General features: G+C 53.0%; 5 protein-coding genes across 5 annotated transcripts; 3 read left to right on the top strand and 2 right to left on the bottom strand.

The window, feature by feature from the left end:
* Positions 1–686: 686 nt before the first annotated feature.
* Positions 687–2,152, top strand: J4E82_003228 (uncharacterized protein; the record flags this gene model as incomplete). Its single annotated transcript, XM_051729517.1, has 5 exons — positions 687–900; positions 949–1,035; positions 1,176–1,283; positions 1,332–1,587; positions 1,633–2,152. 5 exons carry the CDS (start codon positions 687–689, stop codon positions 2,150–2,152), a joined length of 1,185 nt encoding a protein of 394 aa, XP_051590551.1.
* Positions 2,153–3,427: 1,275 nt separating this feature from the next.
* On the top strand, positions 3,428–5,068 carry J4E82_003227 (uncharacterized protein; the record flags this gene model as incomplete). Its single annotated transcript, XM_051729516.1, has 1 exon — positions 3,428–5,068. One exon carries the CDS (start codon positions 3,428–3,430, stop codon positions 5,066–5,068), a length of 1,641 nt encoding a protein of 546 aa, XP_051590550.1.
* An 847-nt stretch (positions 5,069–5,915) lies between these two features.
* On the top strand, positions 5,916–8,153 carry J4E82_003226 (uncharacterized protein; the record flags this gene model as incomplete). The annotated part of the gene is made up of 1 exon (XM_051729515.1): positions 5,916–8,153. The coding sequence occupies one exon, from the start codon at positions 5,916–5,918 to the stop codon at positions 8,151–8,153; it is 2,238 nt and encodes a 745-aa protein (XP_051590549.1).
* Positions 8,154–8,854: 701 nt separating this feature from the next.
* J4E82_003225 (uncharacterized protein) lies at positions 8,855–12,048 on the bottom strand (the record flags this gene model as incomplete). The annotated part of the gene is made up of 4 exons (XM_051729514.1): positions 8,855–8,963; positions 9,028–11,666; positions 11,721–11,878; positions 11,931–12,048. 4 exons carry the CDS (start codon positions 12,046–12,048, stop codon positions 8,855–8,857), a joined length of 3,024 nt encoding a protein of 1,007 aa, XP_051590548.1.
* Positions 12,049–13,131: 1,083 nt separating this feature from the next.
* On the bottom strand, positions 13,132–15,847 carry J4E82_003224 (uncharacterized protein; the record flags this gene model as incomplete). The annotated part of the gene is made up of 2 exons (XM_051729513.1): positions 13,132–14,846; positions 14,905–15,847. 2 exons carry the CDS (start codon positions 15,845–15,847, stop codon positions 13,132–13,134), a joined length of 2,658 nt encoding a protein of 885 aa, XP_051590547.1.
* Between the last annotated feature and the right edge of the window lie 2,956 nt (positions 15,848–18,803).

Here is an 18,803-nt window from a genome sequence, read left to right as displayed (position 1 = left end):
TCGACGACGTTTAAGACAGGACGGGTGGCTTCATCTCGCACGGCTGCATCCTTTGACATCTCAAGTTACGCTAGTCCTGATGCGCTGCCGCTCCTTCCCGGTCGCGTGGAACCTTTCGATCTGGCAAACGCCAACATCACCACAACATGTAGCATTCGAATACCTGGGACTGTGACGTCTTCTAATCCGCCACGGCTTTTGCGTGTTCTTACCGAACTTGAACACAGTGGACATGGACAACAAACGCGGTCTGCTTACATCCGGCAGATGTCCGGCTACCGCTGATCTCCATTTGTGATGTCACCCACCCATACCTGTTCAGTACATTACACCGAGGCGATTGGAAGTTTGCCCTGCGTTCACGGCAAACGCCTGGACTCTAGCAAGGAAGAGCTTGCATGCGCACAGAGACCAAGAGATCGGCAGATGTAGTCCCCGAAGATTGGTATACCAGATCCAATCGTATCGGAATGAAACGACGAGAAATTCGCCGTCACTGCATTCCCGTAATGCCCCCACGAAGGAGTTGCCAGCCGCTCCACAGCCCTCACCCTGCGCTACCGTATCTCCAGGGACGGGTACCTGGAAAGCCAAATGCTAGACGAGGCCCATAATACTATCCGTTCCCGCTGTTCATGGATGTTCCATAGGATTTACCTTCCAGAACTCGAGCACCCTCAAGCGACATGACTTTCAACGTCGGCCTTGGAACTGAAGGCTCAGTTGAGCGCGGATGGGGACTTTGGCTCACCAGTGTCCTATCTGTTATTATCGCCGGTCTTTTCGTCAGCGCACGTCTAGCGCAGCGATTCATCAAGAGTAGCGGCCTGGGAATGGACGACTACATGATCATCGCCGCCTTACTTTCATCAGTTTTACTCTCTGTAACAGAGTGTCAAGGTCAGTGGGTCGGCACAAGTTTGGGAAATGGGTATTAACTTTGATCAGCTGTGGTATATGGCTACGGGAGACATTGGAAAGATCTACCTGCCGACTCCCGCGTTATTGCTCGCAAATGGTTCTATGGAGCGAATAGTGAGTTGACATCCATCAAATGCACACATCATCCCAAAAGCATGCGGATCGCTCGGTTTTTCCGGTTTCTGAGATGCTGCGGGGAGGCACTTATTGGAAATGGTGTGAATTTTGACTATGAATCTCACTGACTGTAGCAGTTGTTTACAAAGTCGTTCTCATGTTCAACAAGATCTCTGTGGTTTGCCTGTACTACCGAATCTTCGCCATCACCACAAAGTCTTTCCGTATTGCCTGTCATATCATGAGTAAGTGGCTCGTTTCGGACTACAGATCATTGACTGACTCTACTGAAGACGCTTGGGTCATCATGACCGGTTTTGCTTTTACTATCGCAACGGTTTTCCAATGTACGCCAATCGCCGCATTCTGGGACAAAACCATATCTGGAGCCAGATGTTTCAAGAATGAACCCTGGTGGATTTCCTATGCCACTGTTCAAATTACAACCGACTTCATGCTCCTTGCAATGCCTTTTCGAAGAATCCTAGGACTCTCCATGGGACGAGCCGAGAAGTTGGGTGTGGCACTTGTTTTCGGTACGGGTGGCTTGTAGGTATCTGAGCCTCCATTTAAAGCACCTTGCTGACTTCTCAGTGTCACTTTTGCGTCTATCTATCGTGCAACTACAATCGCCAGGTCCGCAAACGATCCCGATCCGACCTGGGGCCCTGTTCCTGCTACAATATGGTCAGTGATAGAAGCCAACGCTGGTATCATATGTGCCTGTCTCCCCATGCTCCGCGCTCCATTCGTCCGCCTCTTTGGACCACTTTTTGGTTCGGTAGCCACCAAGGCCACCTCGAAGCGGCGGTCGTACCCCATGGACTGGAAGAGCAACCACGGGCCAGCTGGCACTGGAAATAAGAGTAAGGTATCTGGTAAAAGTGCATCTGAGCGCGAAAGCGAAGATGATGCATTGCCACCAAGTAGACCGAGTGAGCTCGGCCGCCGGGGCAGTGGCATCTTTGTCACGAACGAGTTCAGTATTGAGCGCAACGAGTTACAAAAGCAAGAGACAGAGACACGGTCGTGCGAACAAGATGGCGACACTAACACTGCGCTGAGTGTGAACGAGGACAGGCCAGGTGGCAAGAGTCCCTTCTACCACGTCTAAGCAAAAGGACCATATTGCTTCTTCTCGTCCCAGTGCTGTAACATTTCAGCACTAGCTCTGCATGATAAAATATGCAGATTGCCGTCTAGCAGACAAGCTACACCTCTCGCCGACATGCGTATCACGATCTTCAGCGTTTCCATCGGAAGGCGCCTCTCTAGTGTTCTTTCGGTCCTATACCGCATAGCCGCTAGCGAACGAGACGGCCCAATTTGCAGAGGCCAAACCGCCAGCCGCTTGTGTTCTGTCTACATATCGACAGTACGTTCACATACAGCATTGTTCTAGTCGAACAAAACGCAGGTGCTGCGTTGAACTCATCATCTTCCATGCCGATGCTGCGCCGTTGCGAAAAACGCTTTGAACTAGGCGACGCTACGCACGCATACGCAGGTACGGATGGACGCTGAGCGACGTAATCATGGATACTACCGTCCGGGCCGCTTAGTTTGCGTGTCATGCCTTATGGACGATGCATTGCGCTTTAGAACCTATGATGGTCTATCGTCTGTGTCAAACTGCCGCAAGGGGCGTGAGCTTGAAATTCGACTAGAGCAGAGTGCGCCAGGTCACAAGGTATCGTGCACGATACGTGCGAGCAGCGAACGGTTCCAGTAATGCGACGGTCTCTTGTTCAGGACCTTTCAACGAAGGCCGCGAGCCCTGTATTCCGGGTGCAGTACGACGCGACGCATACTGGGGCCCAAATCATTCCTAAATCATCGAGTAGTCTTTATCGCGTCTTTTCTGTTGTGAGAAAATCTAGATAAGTACCCGAGGTGACTACACAATCTAGATCGCGAGCTATGCAGCGAAAGACGGTGAAAATTTTGGCAGCCAAATTTGCGGTCGCACGTTCATTCCCAACAAAGTGACAGGCCGAGCAGTGAGGCATTTGTCTGACCTGGCGTTGGACACGTGTGGCGTCGAAAACAGATGGAATCTGCAGGAAAAGGCGTGGCATACATTGTTGCAGTGCTTGGTTGCGGATACTGGCTTATTTTCACGAATGAAGATGGTGCTAGGAAAGCCAAGTGAGGATAAACGGCTTGCCGATCCTTGCCCCGCTTCCTTTGTGCACGCGGCTGCGCCACAGCTGGATATTGGTCTCTCCCCTCAGACGTCATGCGCACATGCAATGAATATCGACTTGACCTGATCCGTGATGCATCCTGATTTTCCTTCAGCTGGCGCACAAGCTTCTGCAGCGCGACACCCTCATCCGCTCTACCATCGGTACCTTGTTAGCTGGACATCGAAACCTACCCCGCCAACATGACGACGAAAAGTACGACCGACTTCGTCGAATCAACTGACCCAGCCGGAGGGAAGTCCAAGGCCCAGATCCTCACCGACGTCTTCTCTCTCGCGACCCAATTCAGCACCTGTGTTGAGGCTTTCAACCTCATCCATCCCTCAAAAGATCAGGACCATGCGCAAAAGGTTGTGCTTGCGAAACTTGGCCTACAGCAGGGCAGGTTGCTGATCTTTGGCGATGCCGTGGGTATAACTGCGCCACCTGCGACAATTGCACGACACATGATACCCAGCCATCCTGGCATCACAAATCCAGATCCACATGTGCCTGTACACTTTGGCGTCAGAGATTCGAGGCTTGACGAGGAGGTCATCAATGCGAAAGTCCGCAGGGCGCTCCATGAGATTGCGGGACGCCCAAGTAGCATGTCGCGAGACGAACTGATGAATGTTTACGGCTTGAAGAGTCCAAAGACTTTCTCGCGCCTCGAATATCCAGCACTAGACACGAACCGATTAGAAGGCTTCCGCGAGAAGTACACCCTGCTGAAGGATCTCCTAAATCAGACAGGTGCGCGAGCCAGTCTAAAGCGCAACCTCAGCATGACGACCTCCCATTGGACGGTCAAGGACACCACACGCTTCAGCGAGTACGTCAAAGTTGTACGCACCGAAGTCGATGCTCTCATCGATCTCATGGGCGTGAAAGAGCAGGTTGACCGTGGAATTCGTTCCGATCTCAAGAGCATGGGGTGGCACCCAGACCTGACAGGTCCAGCAGTGCGACAGGATTGGGAGAAACTGCGTTTGATTCGCGAAGCCTGTGTAGTCGACTATCCAGAGTACATTGAAGTCATCGACAAAGCCATGCAGTACATCAGCGAAGAAGTCAAAGAATCAAATCTTGCTCGAAATCGCGCTGTGTTAGGCCTCTCAGAACCTAACATGGACGCAGCAGGTGCGCGCCGGAAGTCAGACTACGACATCCGCTCAGCGCCTGCGCCTGCGCCCGTGCCTACACCCACCGCCGGATCCAAACCTTCCAAACCGGAAGCAAAATCTCATATCCAACTTGCCGCTGAACGCGCCCTAAATCCAAATGCAGGCAAAGAAAAGCGCCCAGGCTGGCTCTCGGCCTTCAAATTCAAGTCCTGGTCCAAGAGCAGCAAAACTGCACATGAGAAGCAGCGCTCAAACAGTGTTCCACACACACCAACTGTAGACCCCCAACGCTCCCTCTCCGCAGGCGAAGCACCAAACCAAACCTCAGAAGATTCCAACACTCTCCAGGCCGTGCGGTCCAAGTCGCTCAGCGCAATACCCAGCGATAGCACGCCACAGCCCCCACCATCAAATCTCGACTCTCGCGTCCGCAAGCTCAGCCTTGACCACGGAGACATGGCGAATATTCCTCCCATCCAAGAAAACGGTGGTGAAGTAACTAGTTTCCCTGAAAGAAATGGACTGCCCGATTTCGATGCCGATATGGATAAGAACGCACTAGTGCAGGTTGATACAGCGAAGAGCGAGGGAAGCAAAGATGGGTTGGAGAATATCAAGACGGCAAATAGTTATATCGATCGGCATGATATGTATCCTGCTGTGGGACGAATTGAGACAAAGGACATCAGGAACTTTGCGCATGCGCCGGGATTATAAGGCTGTTTAGTGGGGGTGTTTAGATTGTCTAGCGACTTCAAAGGATAGTTGTGAATTCGAATAGCATAGGTACGCCCACAGGAGAGGGTATTAATATAGTTGTGTTGTAATTTTGTAGCCATTTCGAGGTCAATCTGTATATACTCATTGCGTTTGCAAAGCATGGAGCCTGAGGTATTTGGTTAGTTTTGTGGTTACCACAGTTTCACGATGGGTTGCTTGATATGTCAAAGCTCACTGAGTATCTTCAGAATGTCCAACGAATCCTAAGGTCATGAGCCATTTTGTTATACCTGTTCTACCAAATATGTCCCCTCCATACCCGCATGTGCGATTCGGGACTTGATGTGCACAAAGTTTATTTCGCTGTATTTGGCTGATCATCCTTAAGGACGACGTGATCCCATTGGAAATCCGGAAGCATTCTCAAAGATGCTACAATTTAGTAAACACTCTAATCTCTACGCACTTCTATTTATGCTTTTCGCCATTGCTCAGTTTTCTCATACTCACGGTGAAGGTGACTTCGTGCCTAAATCCTCACCTTCACCTCGAGGTTGGGCCCACCTTGCGATATCCTCTGGCCCACGTCGTCTTTACCGTCCTCTCACACCACCGTCAACTCATTTACCAAAACTCAAGGTAACGACTTTCAAGATTTGTTCTAACGCGATCGCTCTAATTCAGTTTAGATAATTGGGTTTCGGTACGCACCCGCGCAGTTGCAGTTGTTTGCCTCCTACGCCCAGTCGGGTCGCGACAGCAACAACAACAGTACCAAGCCACACCATCGAACGAAGTTTTCCCAGCCAGAGCTACGCTTTAGATACCACTGGCGATTACGACTATGCCGCCCAAGGGACTCTACCGAATCCCAAAACATCATGTCGTTGGCCAAGGCACCTCAATGAAGCGTCAATCTTTCAACAGCATGGACTTCAAAGAGGCGGAGAAGCCGGCGCCCGTTACGACGAACGACAGCACGACAGACGATTTTGTCAACAATGAAAGGGCTCAGCGAAAGCGCGAGAAGCGTGAGAGGAAAGAAGCCAGGAAACTGAAGAAGGAAGCCAAGGCAGCTATGGCTGCTGCGGAAACAGGAAAGCTGAAAGAGAAGCAGAACACCCCGCCAATCGACGCGACACCCGCCGCCACACCCGTCAAGAATGGCAGGTACGGTCCATGTGGTCCTTATAAGAAGAGAGAGAAAGGCCCGGACGGAACTCCAGTTTCTGCTGCGAAGAAGCGGAAGAGAGAGACCGAGGTGCCTGTTGACAGTCCAGCTGTCACTGGCAAAGGTCTCGCTGACGCCGACAATTGGCTCGGCCCCAACTTTAAGAAGAACATGGAAGACAATAAGAAGTCCCTTGCTCGCCTCGCCTCTATCTTCGACCAGCGGATCAATGAGAACGCTAAACTTACTGAGTCGCCCAGAAATAAGCCAGGAAGACCAGTGGGTTCGGGCAAGAAGACCGTTGCTAAGACTATTGAGACTGAGATACCGAAGGCCAGCGATACTACGAAGAAGGCCATCAAGTCTGACGAGATCAAGCCCAAGGCCAAGAGGCAGAAGCTGGAGAAAACACCTGTGGCTTCCAACGAGGAAAATGTGTCCAAGGTCAGCAAGACACCAATACCAGTTCCGTCGGTCGCATCAGCCCTGCCTACCGAGCCGAAGAGCACACCAGTTCCACTTCCTCAGAAGTCTCTTGGTGCTTTGACGCGCAGTGTGAGCGAGTCACCGATAAAGAAGAACAAGATAGACCTTCGAGAGTCTGAAGTCCTTGTCAGCGAGACCCCTCTCTCACAAATGAGCCGTACACCTGCAACCACTCCTCGCGTACAAGCAATCCCGTTTAGTCTCAGACCCGCAGTTACCACGTCCAAGGAAACCAGCAAAGCTCCTGGCACCCTTGAGTCTTCTCCCGAAATTCCCCTCATGATTTACACCAAATCCCCAGAGGCCCGAAAGCGCATTGTTGGCAGCCAAGGTTCCGTGAACCCGCTCACCAATAGTCAGGTCGACAGTCTTACCACTGCGAACCTCATGCGGTTCAAAGAACCTCTCAGAGACACTCCGAAGCCGCGTCCTCGAGGCCGTCGTTCCGTTAGCGAGGCACCTAGCACTTCTTCTAGCAGCTCCTCCACCACATCAAGGACCATTCGCGACATGTTAATGCGTCCAAATAAACCATACACACGTCCCAGCAACGAGATCTCTCCCTTCAACAACAAGAAGAAGCACATTGAAAGGCATGACGAAGCCAATCTTGCCACTTTCTCTAGCACATTCACGGCTTCCCGCCGAACCGTCAATTTTACCGATGAGGCAGCATACCTTGACGAGTACGACGAGTGGCTCTCCGACAGCGAAGCAGCAGGTACCCTCCCTTGCTTGAAACAAGCCTCAGGATGCACGGCCAAATCCGAGCAACTGCTCCAGCTCCAACGTTCGGACGACACCTCAGCATTCAAAGTGATCATCACAAATGAAACCGAAACTGAGAATACGGCGTCTGACATTGCGCGCGTTAAAGCCGCGTCCACCTTCCTGCGCTACAGCATCCTGACACGCATCCCCATACCGCTGGGCTCCATCGAAGGAACGTTTAAGCTCTACTGCCCCAAGTACACCACTACCCATGTCGACAAGTACGGGTTCGGTCAACGCACTTTGAACGTCACCTCCATCGCCGGTCTAAATCCCATGTCGGGAGCCTATACAGCGCGTCTCTCTATTCCACCTCGCTCCATGCCGTACCCGATCCAAGCGTTCGAAGCCTCACCCCACGCTTCGTTCCGCACCATCACGCTCAAGACAGTTGCTGAGCGGTATAGAATGGACGTCATGTTCTTGGGTAATGGTTACTTGAAGCTGAGAGTTGATTTGCATCTGATTCTCAATGGCAAGTCGGCTGGAGAGATGAAGGCGGGAAAGGGAAAGAGCAAGGAGGGGAAGACAAAGGCCGGAGTGGGCATCTGGGAGTTTTTGGGAGTGAATGAGAAGGCGGTTGTCTGGGAACCGACGGTTGATGAGTTGGAAAAGGAGGGAAGGAAGTTGGTTGCCAAGTATGAAGGTCGTTAATGTGGAAGTATGGAGTCGTGAAGTGGTTGGCGTGAGTTCATGGTTGGTCGGTGTAGGAAATGAGAAAGGTTATCTGGAATGTGGGCTACCGGCGGGCAGAGGTAGAGTCGGCGAGATGTTTGCATTGATGGGACCTCGGGTATGGCTTGGGCTTGCCTGGCGGAATCTATTCAAGTTTGACTAGAGCTTCGCAGATGTTGCCTAGGTTTGTCACGTTACCATCGCATCCATATGGATACTGAGTGTCGCCTCGGTGCCCTCATATACTAGTCCTGTTAGTTTACGACTGGATACAGTAAATAGGCGAGATGATTTGCCACGGAGATTGGAGAGCCGCATCCGTGTTCCGATAACGGTCTGAACATCGCCACTTTACCCCAGCTCTTGCACCTACAACACTCTCGAAATACATGCAGTACCCACATATACTCATTCGGCTGTGGCGTGACTGTTGCTCTATTCATGTTGTTTACATCTACATCTACCACTTGTCTTTGAACAAAGCAAAAACTCCTAATCTCATGCAAAAGGTATCAAAACACTCCTCTCCTCGCTGCTTCTTTGACTCCTTGCTGTCCCACCTCTTGCTTCTATATGCAAAGTGATCATGATATGCGTTCTTTGACTAGATCGGATCGGAGATGTGGGCGTCCGTCAGCGCGTTTCAGCGAGCGAGAGGGAGAAGAAGAGGAAGAGAACATCTAGTCCTTCTTCGCCCTGCCGTTCTGTTGTTCAGCGAGCTCCAACTTCTCGTTACCCTTTTGGATGAAGAATTTGCGTTCGAGGAACTTGAGGCCCTCGTCAATGATGCTGAAAACATGTTAGCGATTGCTCATTCTGTAGCCTTTGGCACAAGGCGTGAAATGTGACTTACATGATTGGCGCGCTGATCGCCATGACCGCTTTCCACTCGTTGCCGTCCAGCGGGATGACGCTGAACAGCCCTTGCAAGAATGGGACGTAGAGAAGTGCAAAGTGCAAAGCCATACTCAAACAAATGGCATAAACAAGGATCATGTTCTCCCAAAGCGGTAATGTAAGCAGACTCTCTGAGCTGCTCAACGCGTTCATGGCATTGAGCATCTCGATGACGACCAAAATGCTCAGACTAACAGTAGAGGCAGCTTGGGCAGACGAGTTGCTGAACATCTCACAACCAATCTCAGGGAACTGGGTCGAGCAGCGGTGGAAGTGGCGGAGCTGGTAGAAGGAGATCTGGGGCCCATCGCTATTGAACATGAACCACCACGCGTAGCCACCGACAGTCGCAGCGCCGACATAGGTACCAATAACCATGTAGCGGAAGAACAACCAGCCACTGATGAGAGGCTCGTCGCGCTTGCGGGGTTGGCGCTTCATTACATCATGGTCTGGAGGGTTGAAAGAGAGAGCGGTAGCGGGGAGACCATCGGTGACGAGATTGACCCAGAGGAGTTGAACAGGGATCAGAGCCTCAGGCATACCCATAGCGGCAGTCAGGAAGATAGAGACGACTTCTCCGATGTTGGAAGAGATGAGGTAGCGGATGAACTGTTGAGTGTTGTTGTAGATGGAACGACCTTCTTCAACGGCACCTTCGATGGTGGCAAAGTTGTCGTCTACAAGCACCATGTCCGCGGCGAGCTTGGCTACATCGGTTCCGGACCCCATAGCAACACCAATATCAGCTTTCTTGAGAGCAGGCGCGTCGTTGACACCGTCACCAGTCATAGCAACAACCTCACCGGCTTGTTGGAGAAGGTCGACGAGTTTGGATTTGTGTGTTGGCTCAGTGCGGGAGAAGAGGCTGGCGTGCTTGGCGGCTTCCATCTTCTCGGACTCGGAAAGGTCGTCGAATTGGCGACCTGTGAAAGACTTGCCAGTGAGATCTTCATTGGGGCCAAAGACACCGATTTGACGGCAGATGGACTCGGCAGTGTTCTGATTGTCTCCAGTGATGACTACAACACGGATACCAGCGGAGCGGCACTTGGCGATTGAGTCGCGGACTTCAGGGCGGGGAGGGTCCAACATGCCGACGAGACCGATGAGAGTCATCTTCTGCTCCAGCTGGGTGTATTCCTTGGTAGTCTTAGCCTTTGCCAGAAGTGGGTTCGATTCAATGTCTTCAACAGACGCTACAGCAATGACACGAAGACCACGGTTGCCGTACTCGACAATTTCCTTGTTGATAAGGGTAGAAAGTTGCTTGCTCATGGGCATCTTCTTTCCGTTCTTGCCGACAATGACATTGGTGCAACGATCAAGAATCGATTCCGGGGCGCCCTTGACGAGTAGTTTCTGCGAGTTACCATTCTTGACTAGAACAGACATGCTCTTACGGTCGCGAGAGAACTCATAGGTGGCTAGGCGGGGGTAGTGGCTTTCGTAGTGCTTGGTAGAGAAATCGAGAAGTCCTTCTGGCGAAGTGCTGGCGCGGGTCGCGTTATGGGCGATATCTGGAGTGCCAACCTTCTCAACTAAGACGCGGAGAGCACCCTCGGTAGGCTCACCGACAAGGTTGTAAGTACCATTCTTGGAGTCGTAGGCAAGGGCTGCGTCGTTGCAAAGTGCGGTAACTTCACAAATCTGGCGAACGGTGTCGGATTGAGCAGCAAGGTTCTCAAGGGGTTTGCCACGGAGGGAGACCTGACCCTCAGGGGCGAAGCTGGTGCCTTCAATATCAAATTCTTCGAGGCCACTACCTTGTTCGTTGAGGAAGACCATCTTGTTGACGCTCATCTGGTTGGTGGTAAGAGTACCTGTCTTGTCGGAGCAAATGACGCTGCAGCTACCAAGTGTCTCGACAGAAGGCAGGCTTCGCACAACGGCGTTTCTTGCAGCCATCTTGCGCGTTCCCAGAGCCAAGCAAGTTGTGATGACGACGGCCAGACCTTCGGGAATAGCAGCGACACCGAGAGAAACGGCAATCTTAAGATAGTAGATGGCGCCTTTGGTGAAGCTGCCGTGCGAAGGGTCGTTGAAGTTGCCAATGTTGATGAGCCAGACGAGGATGCAGATAGCCGTGATGACCTTTGCGAGCTGGTCGCCGAAGTCGTTGAGCTTCTCCTTGAGGGGGGTGGGCTGTGAGATCTGTGCCGTGATGCTCTCGTGGATGTCTCCAATCGCCGTGTTACCACCGGTCAGGACTACCAGCGCAGTCGCATGCCCTGTAACAACCGTAGTACCCGAGAAGAGCATATTGACCTGATCCTGCTTGACAGCGTTCTCATCCTTGACGGCCCTGGTATCCTTGGATACACTCTCGCTCTCTCCAGTCAAGATGGACTGGTCGATGTTGAAGCTGTTGCTAGAAATGGACAGGATCCTGCAATCAGCGGGTATCCTGTCACCGATTGTGACCGAGATGACATCTCCGGGGACCAGCTCGTCGGCCTTTACGCGTTTGACATGTCCGTCACGTACGACTTTCGCTTCGTTGGCCGAGTATTCCTGGAGGGCTGCAATGGCCTTTTCGGCGCTAGTTTCTTGCGATACTCCGACGACGGCGTTTAGAATAAGGATGGTGAGGATCTGTAGGCATGCAAGTCAGCGCAGGTACATGTAACGTCGTCGCCTGGTACGTACAACTGCCGGGTCCACGAATGCGGTCCAGCCTTCTTCCTCTTCGAAGAGGGCCAGTACAAACGACACTGCTGCCGAGCCTAGCAAGATGATGACAAGCTGGTCTTTGAACTGCTCGAGGATGAGCTCCCAGATGGGTGTTGGTGGGTCTTCTGGCAGCGCTGTTCTCTGTGTCAGCAGTCGTCGTCGCAGTCTAGGGGAATAGTAACACACCATTCTTTCCATGCTTCTCCCTCGCGCTTTGCACCTGCTGTGCGCTGAGACCTTTCTGCTCCTCGACCTGGAAATACTTCAGCGCCTCAGCGGGCGTCTTGGTGTACGCATTCTCCATGCCCACTGCTCTGATCACCGGCTTATTTTCGCTCAATACACCACTTGTTCAACGAGACGCTGTCTGGTGGCTCAATCGTTGTGTGGTAGTGTTGTTCGCAGGGATATGTCGGTTCTAGAAATGTTGAGGCTCGCAAGTCGCAGGTATCTTCGCCTATGACGTTGAGAGGAACTTTGACAACCTTCGCGTGATTACTTCAAGCACAAAGGGAGGGACTGTATTTTCCTGGCGCGAGTAAAGTCGCAGGAGAAGACGATAGAAGATTCTGCGATTGTCCACGGCAGAAACGGCTGTACTGGCGGCGCAACAGCACTTGTCTCGACTTCGGCGCGTCCCAAGAAATCTGTCCTCTAATCGACCCGCAAGCGCAAGGGGCTAGTGCTGTGGCGCATGCTCACCAGCCACTTTTCGCCGATAACCACGTTTCGCCCAAGTCGCTTCCAATCCGTCCATGTCTTCGAGTTTCCCTTTGATCGGTATCATTTCACTTGCAGTCAATTGTGGCTGGTGAAAATCTGGGGTTTGCGCCGTTCGCAGCGAGTCTGAAATGCATGGGGTGCGGGCAGATTCCGACAACGTGCTGTGCTCGGCCTGTTCGGCGGCCATGCCCCACGATTCAAGGCCCCCACCTTCGACATCACCACTGCACCTCACCTGGGCAAGACTGCCGTGCCTGCGGGTCTAGCTCGGCAATCCGGGTCTGAGCAGAGCCTCACCAAGCAACGCGTCGTCATCACTGCAGAGTCACTTGTGGGTCGAGGAATGATTGAGTAAAATGTTTAACGTTTCGTTGTATTCGAGTAGCCCGCATATGCTACTGTAACCCATAACCAAGGTCATCCCAACATGCAAAATTCATCAAAGGGTATTATAGCCCACCATAGGTATCCCGCTCGTTGAACGCCGCAAAACAAAGGCCCTCCAAAGGGCTGGTCAAATGCTATCGTGATCGTCGTGTACCCAGTCCGATCCAATCATGCCCGCTTTCTAACATGATCACCTGTATGGTGTACAACTATAATGTGTATAACGTGAATAGAACCAGGCAGCCAGAGCGCCGTGGGAGAAGTAAAAGTGGCAAGCTTATTGGCTTGCGCAGTATGTCCGAATCAATCGGGCAATGTCTCGTGTGATGAAGGGCTTGGTGACAAAGCCTTTCATGCCACTCTTGACTGCTTTGTCAAGAGCGGCGTCTGTAATGTCCGCGCTCACCGCCAGAATGGTCGGCTTCCGCTCAAGCTCTGGCATCTTCAGAATCACCTCAGTGGCTTGGAAGCCGTCCAACAACGGCATCCAAAGGTCCATGAGGACAACGTCAAAGGACTCAGTCGCCGGGCCGAGAGCATTGCGACGAACAGTCTCAACGGCATCGTTACCGTTGAATGCCGTAGTGATGTTCTTGTAGCCCAGTCTACCCAGCATGCTTACCAGCACACGTCGGTTGATGGCGTTGTCGTCTACGACTAGAATGTTCAGAGGCAGTTGAACGCCCAGATCAGATGGCACAACGTCCCTCTCTGAAGATAGAGCGCGAGTGGCGTGTTGTTGTCGGGGAGGAGACAAGGTGCGGCGGGGGGTAGCGAGGCCGATATCTTCTGGCGATGTTGCAGAGCGGACAGTGATGACAGGTGTAATTGGCGGCTGACGTTCGCGATCACTCTTGAATGATTCAGAACTTAAGGGAGGAGTGACGGGGCCACGGCCGAGGTCCAGGTGGGGTACTTCCGGATCGATAGACATGCGGGATTTGATGGAAAGTGTAGGGGATCCAAAAGGCGTTGCAGGGCGACTGCAAATCTCGCCTGGGGTAAGCGGGACTCTCATTTCGAATTCCGACCCTCTCCCTGGCCCAGAAACATGCGAACGGAGACAGAAGAGATCACCACCTAGTTTCCTTGCAATCCCCTTGGCGACCATTAGACCAAGACCCAGTCCCTCACTCTGTCGTGTCATCGAATCGTCTTCTCTCGAGAATGGTTTGAACAGGTTAGGTAGGAAAGCTGCGGGGATGCCAGAGCCAGTATCTTTGATATTGATGACAATGTAACGGCCTTTTGCGCTGAGTGTCGCTTGAAGTGTGATGGATCCATCCTGTGTGAACTTGATAGCATTAAGAGCGAGGCAGGAGACCATCTTGGCGAGATCCCGTTCATCGATGACAATCGTCTCTGGGACATCGGCAGAGACGGTCCACTCGATCCATTTAGTATGTGCCTCTCCGTTGGAGCTACGTGTTCGGACTTCAATGCGCTCTCCTGTGTCGGTAGCCTCAGCAATGGCGGAATCCGGCCTTCCTCCCACTTTGAGCGCATCGTTAATGACGTATTGAAGCACTTCTCTTAGATTGGTATGTCGGAGACCGGGAACTTTGGAATGTTCGGATGCGAAGATGGGCGAGGTGGTTGAATCGCACTTGCCTAACGAGGTTCCATGCGAGCAGGTGTGGTCCAGTCGGTCTAGTTCCAGAGCGCTTGCGTCTGGGGGGCACGACTTAGTGCCGCGCTTGGGGGGCTCCTCTGAAAAGGTGTCTCGAACACGTTGGCGAGCATTCTTGGCAACGCGTGTCTTGTTGGCATGGTCTGCCCAAGAAACCTCGTGTCTCCTCCTCTTGATGCCGCGTAATGGAGCACGCATGTCGTTACCAGTGATCATCAAATCGGGTCGCATCTCACGCCAGAAAGTGTTCCACTGGTCCGGAGTCTTGTCGAGTGGCGAAAGTGGGGTCTCTGGAACACCCATGTTCATGTCGTAGGCATGGACGACATTATCGGCTGCCTCGACTGCACGTCTTGAGCTGTCTAGAGTAGCATCAGTATAGAGCCATCACTACAGGTTCTTCAACGAGTTGTTACACACCTTGGACAGCTTCAATGTTCTCCCTGAGTGTGTCGAGTATCTCACGGGTCCGTGATTCGAGCTGCAATGATTCTGATGCTTCTTTTACGTTTGCCATCATAACATCCAGCATACCAACAACGCCCTGCATTGGCGTCCTTAATTCATGGGATAAGCTCCGGGCGTAGGGCTTCAACGATTGAGCCGCCGAGACGGCTCTGTGCGGCACGATCCTGGGTATCTCGGCTTGAATTGATTCTGCTGACTTTGCAAACTCGTTGCCTTCCAATACGCGTTCTAGAATCATGTCTTCCAGGCTATGGAACAGCATTTCGAGGAACCCCCAGCTCAACACACGACGAGCTGCGCCCTCTTTTCCCCACATGACACCGAAATGAGCGAAGCACTTTCCCTCGGCAAACAAAGGGATTCCAAGGTAAGCCTCTCCGGGAATGATCAGGTCATTTGGGTTGTCGAGGATGAAATCGTTTAATCTTTCGGGAATGATGAAGACCTTGTCGTGCTTCATGTAGGCACACGGACATTGGTAGGCATGGTATTTGAAGTTTCTCAGATGGCCGGGTCCGTTGCCATGGTCGTCGTTGATGTAAAAGGCCTCGCCCATGAGGCATGCTCCAGGCTCTCCAATGGGGGGCAGTTCGACAGCAACATTCTTATCATCAACCAGTATTCTCTTGGACACAAAAGCGTACTGAGCATCGGCAATTTTGGCGAGGCCTTGGGTGAGCTGAATCCAGAAGCTGTCGGTGTCGGCTTTGCGGAGGGAGTCCTTTAGTTTGACGAGTTGCTCGGCGGCGTTGCTCTCTGCGGGGACATATAGCTGTGACAGTTCTTCTCTGAAGCCGTTCTCTCCTTGTTGCACGACCATGCCTGGCTCTGGGCGAGAGAAGCAGAGCGACTGGCGCTCGATTATATCAGGTGGGATGGTAGTAAGTCCCTCCATCTTTCAGAATCCCATGCGGGCAATCGGCACGGGCGTCCAGGATGGGCACAGGGGTGTTGGTCAGACGAAGTGCGAAGTTGGACAACGATATGCAGAGGGCTACGAAGGAAGTCGGAAATGCATGCGGAAGCGGATTAGTAACGGTGTGTGGGAGGGCGAGGAATGCGTGATGTGCGGGACAGAGAGAAGGAAGGCGAGAAATGGCAGGCACGGCGGGCAGTCAGCGATATGGTTGGTCTTTTGCTAGAGTCGCACATAAGAGGGCTGGTGGACGATCTAGAACCTGACCCGGAGCCATGGCTTTGCGCGTCCTTGCACCCTCCAGGCCCGCCCCCGTTGGGTGGTAGTGACAGTCGGCTGCGCTGCTGTTTGCCTGCACGCGGTCAAAACCACCGTGGGCCCCAACTCGTGTCTACGTTTCGAGTTGAGGCTCGTCGTGCTGCCCGTCCGCCTGCCATGCCGCTCCCCTCCCACGGTCGTCGTGATGGATGGCGGCACATTGATGCTGAGCGTCGAGGGACCCTGGGTGGCTTCGGTCAGCACACACAGTGGGTCGCGCCTGCTGGAACAGTCTAGACGCACTCGGCTCCCGGTCGCTCCTGCACGATTTCCAGCGCTACCCCAGTAGCCCCTTCCGCTTCGGCCCCTATGCAAACCTCGCCCGCACACAGTCTGCAGTCACCGCCGACCTTGACGCCTGGCCCTACGCCATGACGATTACTGTCCGCCCGCCCAGCGCTCCAATCCGGATAATGCGAACATGCCAATTACGCTTTTCGCCCTCGTCTTGCTTTTTTGCCCATCCAGAGCATATGCTTTATTGTGGCGGCCAAAAGCTACCGCCGACTGCCCAACAACTGCTAACCACTGCTAACACTGCTAACACTGCTAACCACTGCTAACTGCCTAACATGTACACAGCATCCGCGCCTCGACACAGCCGCACTCGCAGCTCGCGGCCCTTCCTCCTGCTTGACGTCAGCGGCTCCAGCTCCGCCTACGCATCTTACCGCGCCCGTTTGCTGCGTCCATGTAGCTTCCCCATGAAGCCGCACTGCCGTCGCACAGTGCTGGTAGAGGGTCAACGATACACCGGGCTTAGCGCCTCGTCTTACACGACACCAGATCGACGATCGGCCGAAACAGAACCTAGCGCTCTTTGTTCTGCTGTCTGCTCGTGCTTCCGTCTTCCATCGCTGCCCTCGCGCTGCAAGCTTCGACACCCTCTCGACCAGTCGCCTGTCCTGAGAGTGCCCTCTTTTTGGACACCGTTGACGCAGCTTCCGCTTCACTCTGCGACGCCGTCCCTCTGCAGCCCACCTGCGCATTCGGCCCTCGAGCAAACATTAACGTGTCATCTTTACAAGTCCAGGCCTCAGGCTGCATGCTCGGTCTTTTGCTACTCTTATTCCCCGCGCTAGCCATAATCCAGCCTGGTCTGACGAATCACCCGCCGTCCCTCCGCTGTCCCGTATTCAAATTCACACGCGTAGTCTGCTGGCTTAACTTCCGCCAACGTCCAAAGGCCCTCAAGAGGCCTGAGTCCAGAGTAACGTTACATGGTGTCTTCTTACAGCAACAACGTCGTCGACTTTTCCGGCCCCGTGGGTGTGCTCTTGTTTGGGAACCTGTCGCACCAAGCATTGGCCAACTAATCAGAACATGATCGACAAGGCATCGTGAACGGCGTGCTCCCATGCGAGTAATGATGTGCACCGTGTGCCGATCGACCTCTCTAGCTGCCTCGCTGCAAGGGCGCTGGCCATGTCAGCTTGATGCACCTCTTCTTCCTTTTGTTTTCCCTTTTGTCTTGACCGACATCACCTGTGCGTGCCTATGAATACTTGCCGCTACCAAGCTGACATCTGAGGAGAGCTGTCGACATGTTCGACGCCTGGCGTGCGGCTGCCCAATTTTCCGGCGCTAGCTGCACCGGACCACTGCAGAAGGAGCAGCCACAAAACATGAAAGCTGCCAGTACCCGCTCCATCACGTTGCTAGGACCTTTCCAGCACATGTCGGCGTCTTGGTTCTCACCGCAACTGCTTTGAGAGTGGAGAGGTACTCTTCGAGCTCACGGCCGGGCAGCCGTAGCATCTAGATCGTGAGGCGAACATCGTCGAATTTTTACAGTCACTCCTCAAGATCTTGCATACATCCACGACCCACTCATTGGGTCAAAGCAACGCGCTTGCCAATCACGCCTCTGCCAACGCGCGTTGACACCGAATGAGCGACACTATGATATCTTGGTTTGTCATATCTCGCGAGTCCAAAAGCACATGAACCATGGTACACATCTGACATGCCGCGCTAGAAGCTCTACCCGCGGAGCCGTCTAGATGTCTAGACCATCGCCCCAAGGTTTTTCCGCTACACGCCTTTACTGCAAGCCTAGTATCACCACCAGGCTCTCCATGTTGAGCAACTACGCAAGAGGCTTCACAATACATACATAGTACAATGGAGATCCGCTCTGCTATCATGACGACATGGACACCCATATTCGATGTTAATTCATCAGGCCCATTACTCAAAACTCTTGGCAACGGTCTGGACCTACCCATATCGGGCGCCTGGTCTGTCTCGTCGATACCAAGGGCTTCACGACCGTGCTCTACATGATACGCTTGTATCGACAGCTGACATTAGTTAATTGAGAACGCGCAGTCCAGACGGTATTGCAATCTTCATGCCCACAAATAATGAATCGTTTTTGCAGTCGACACCGCATGAGCCGCAACATCTTAAACGGCTGCGGTCCGCTCCAGAGCAAGATGTCCCCTGCCACTCCGCCCAAGACACAAAGCAGGCACGGTAAGCTCAGGGCGACAGTGCACTTTGTTCGGCCGACCAAAGCTAGACGGCAATGATGACACGCCTAGACTTTGACAGACTTTGGGTAGCTCCTGCACACCCCTTGCGCCTCTCACTGTTGCACCGCGTCATGAACTTC

The sequence above is a fragment of the Alternaria postmessia genome, assembly GCF_024291825.1.
Source record: "Alternaria postmessia strain BMP 2775 chromosome Unknown scaffold_14, whole genome shotgun sequence".
Taxonomy (NCBI): Eukaryota; Fungi; Ascomycota; class Dothideomycetes; order Pleosporales; family Pleosporaceae; genus Alternaria; species Alternaria postmessia.
Note: the sequence above shows the minus strand (reverse complement) of the source record. Positions and strands in the feature narration are given on the sequence as shown.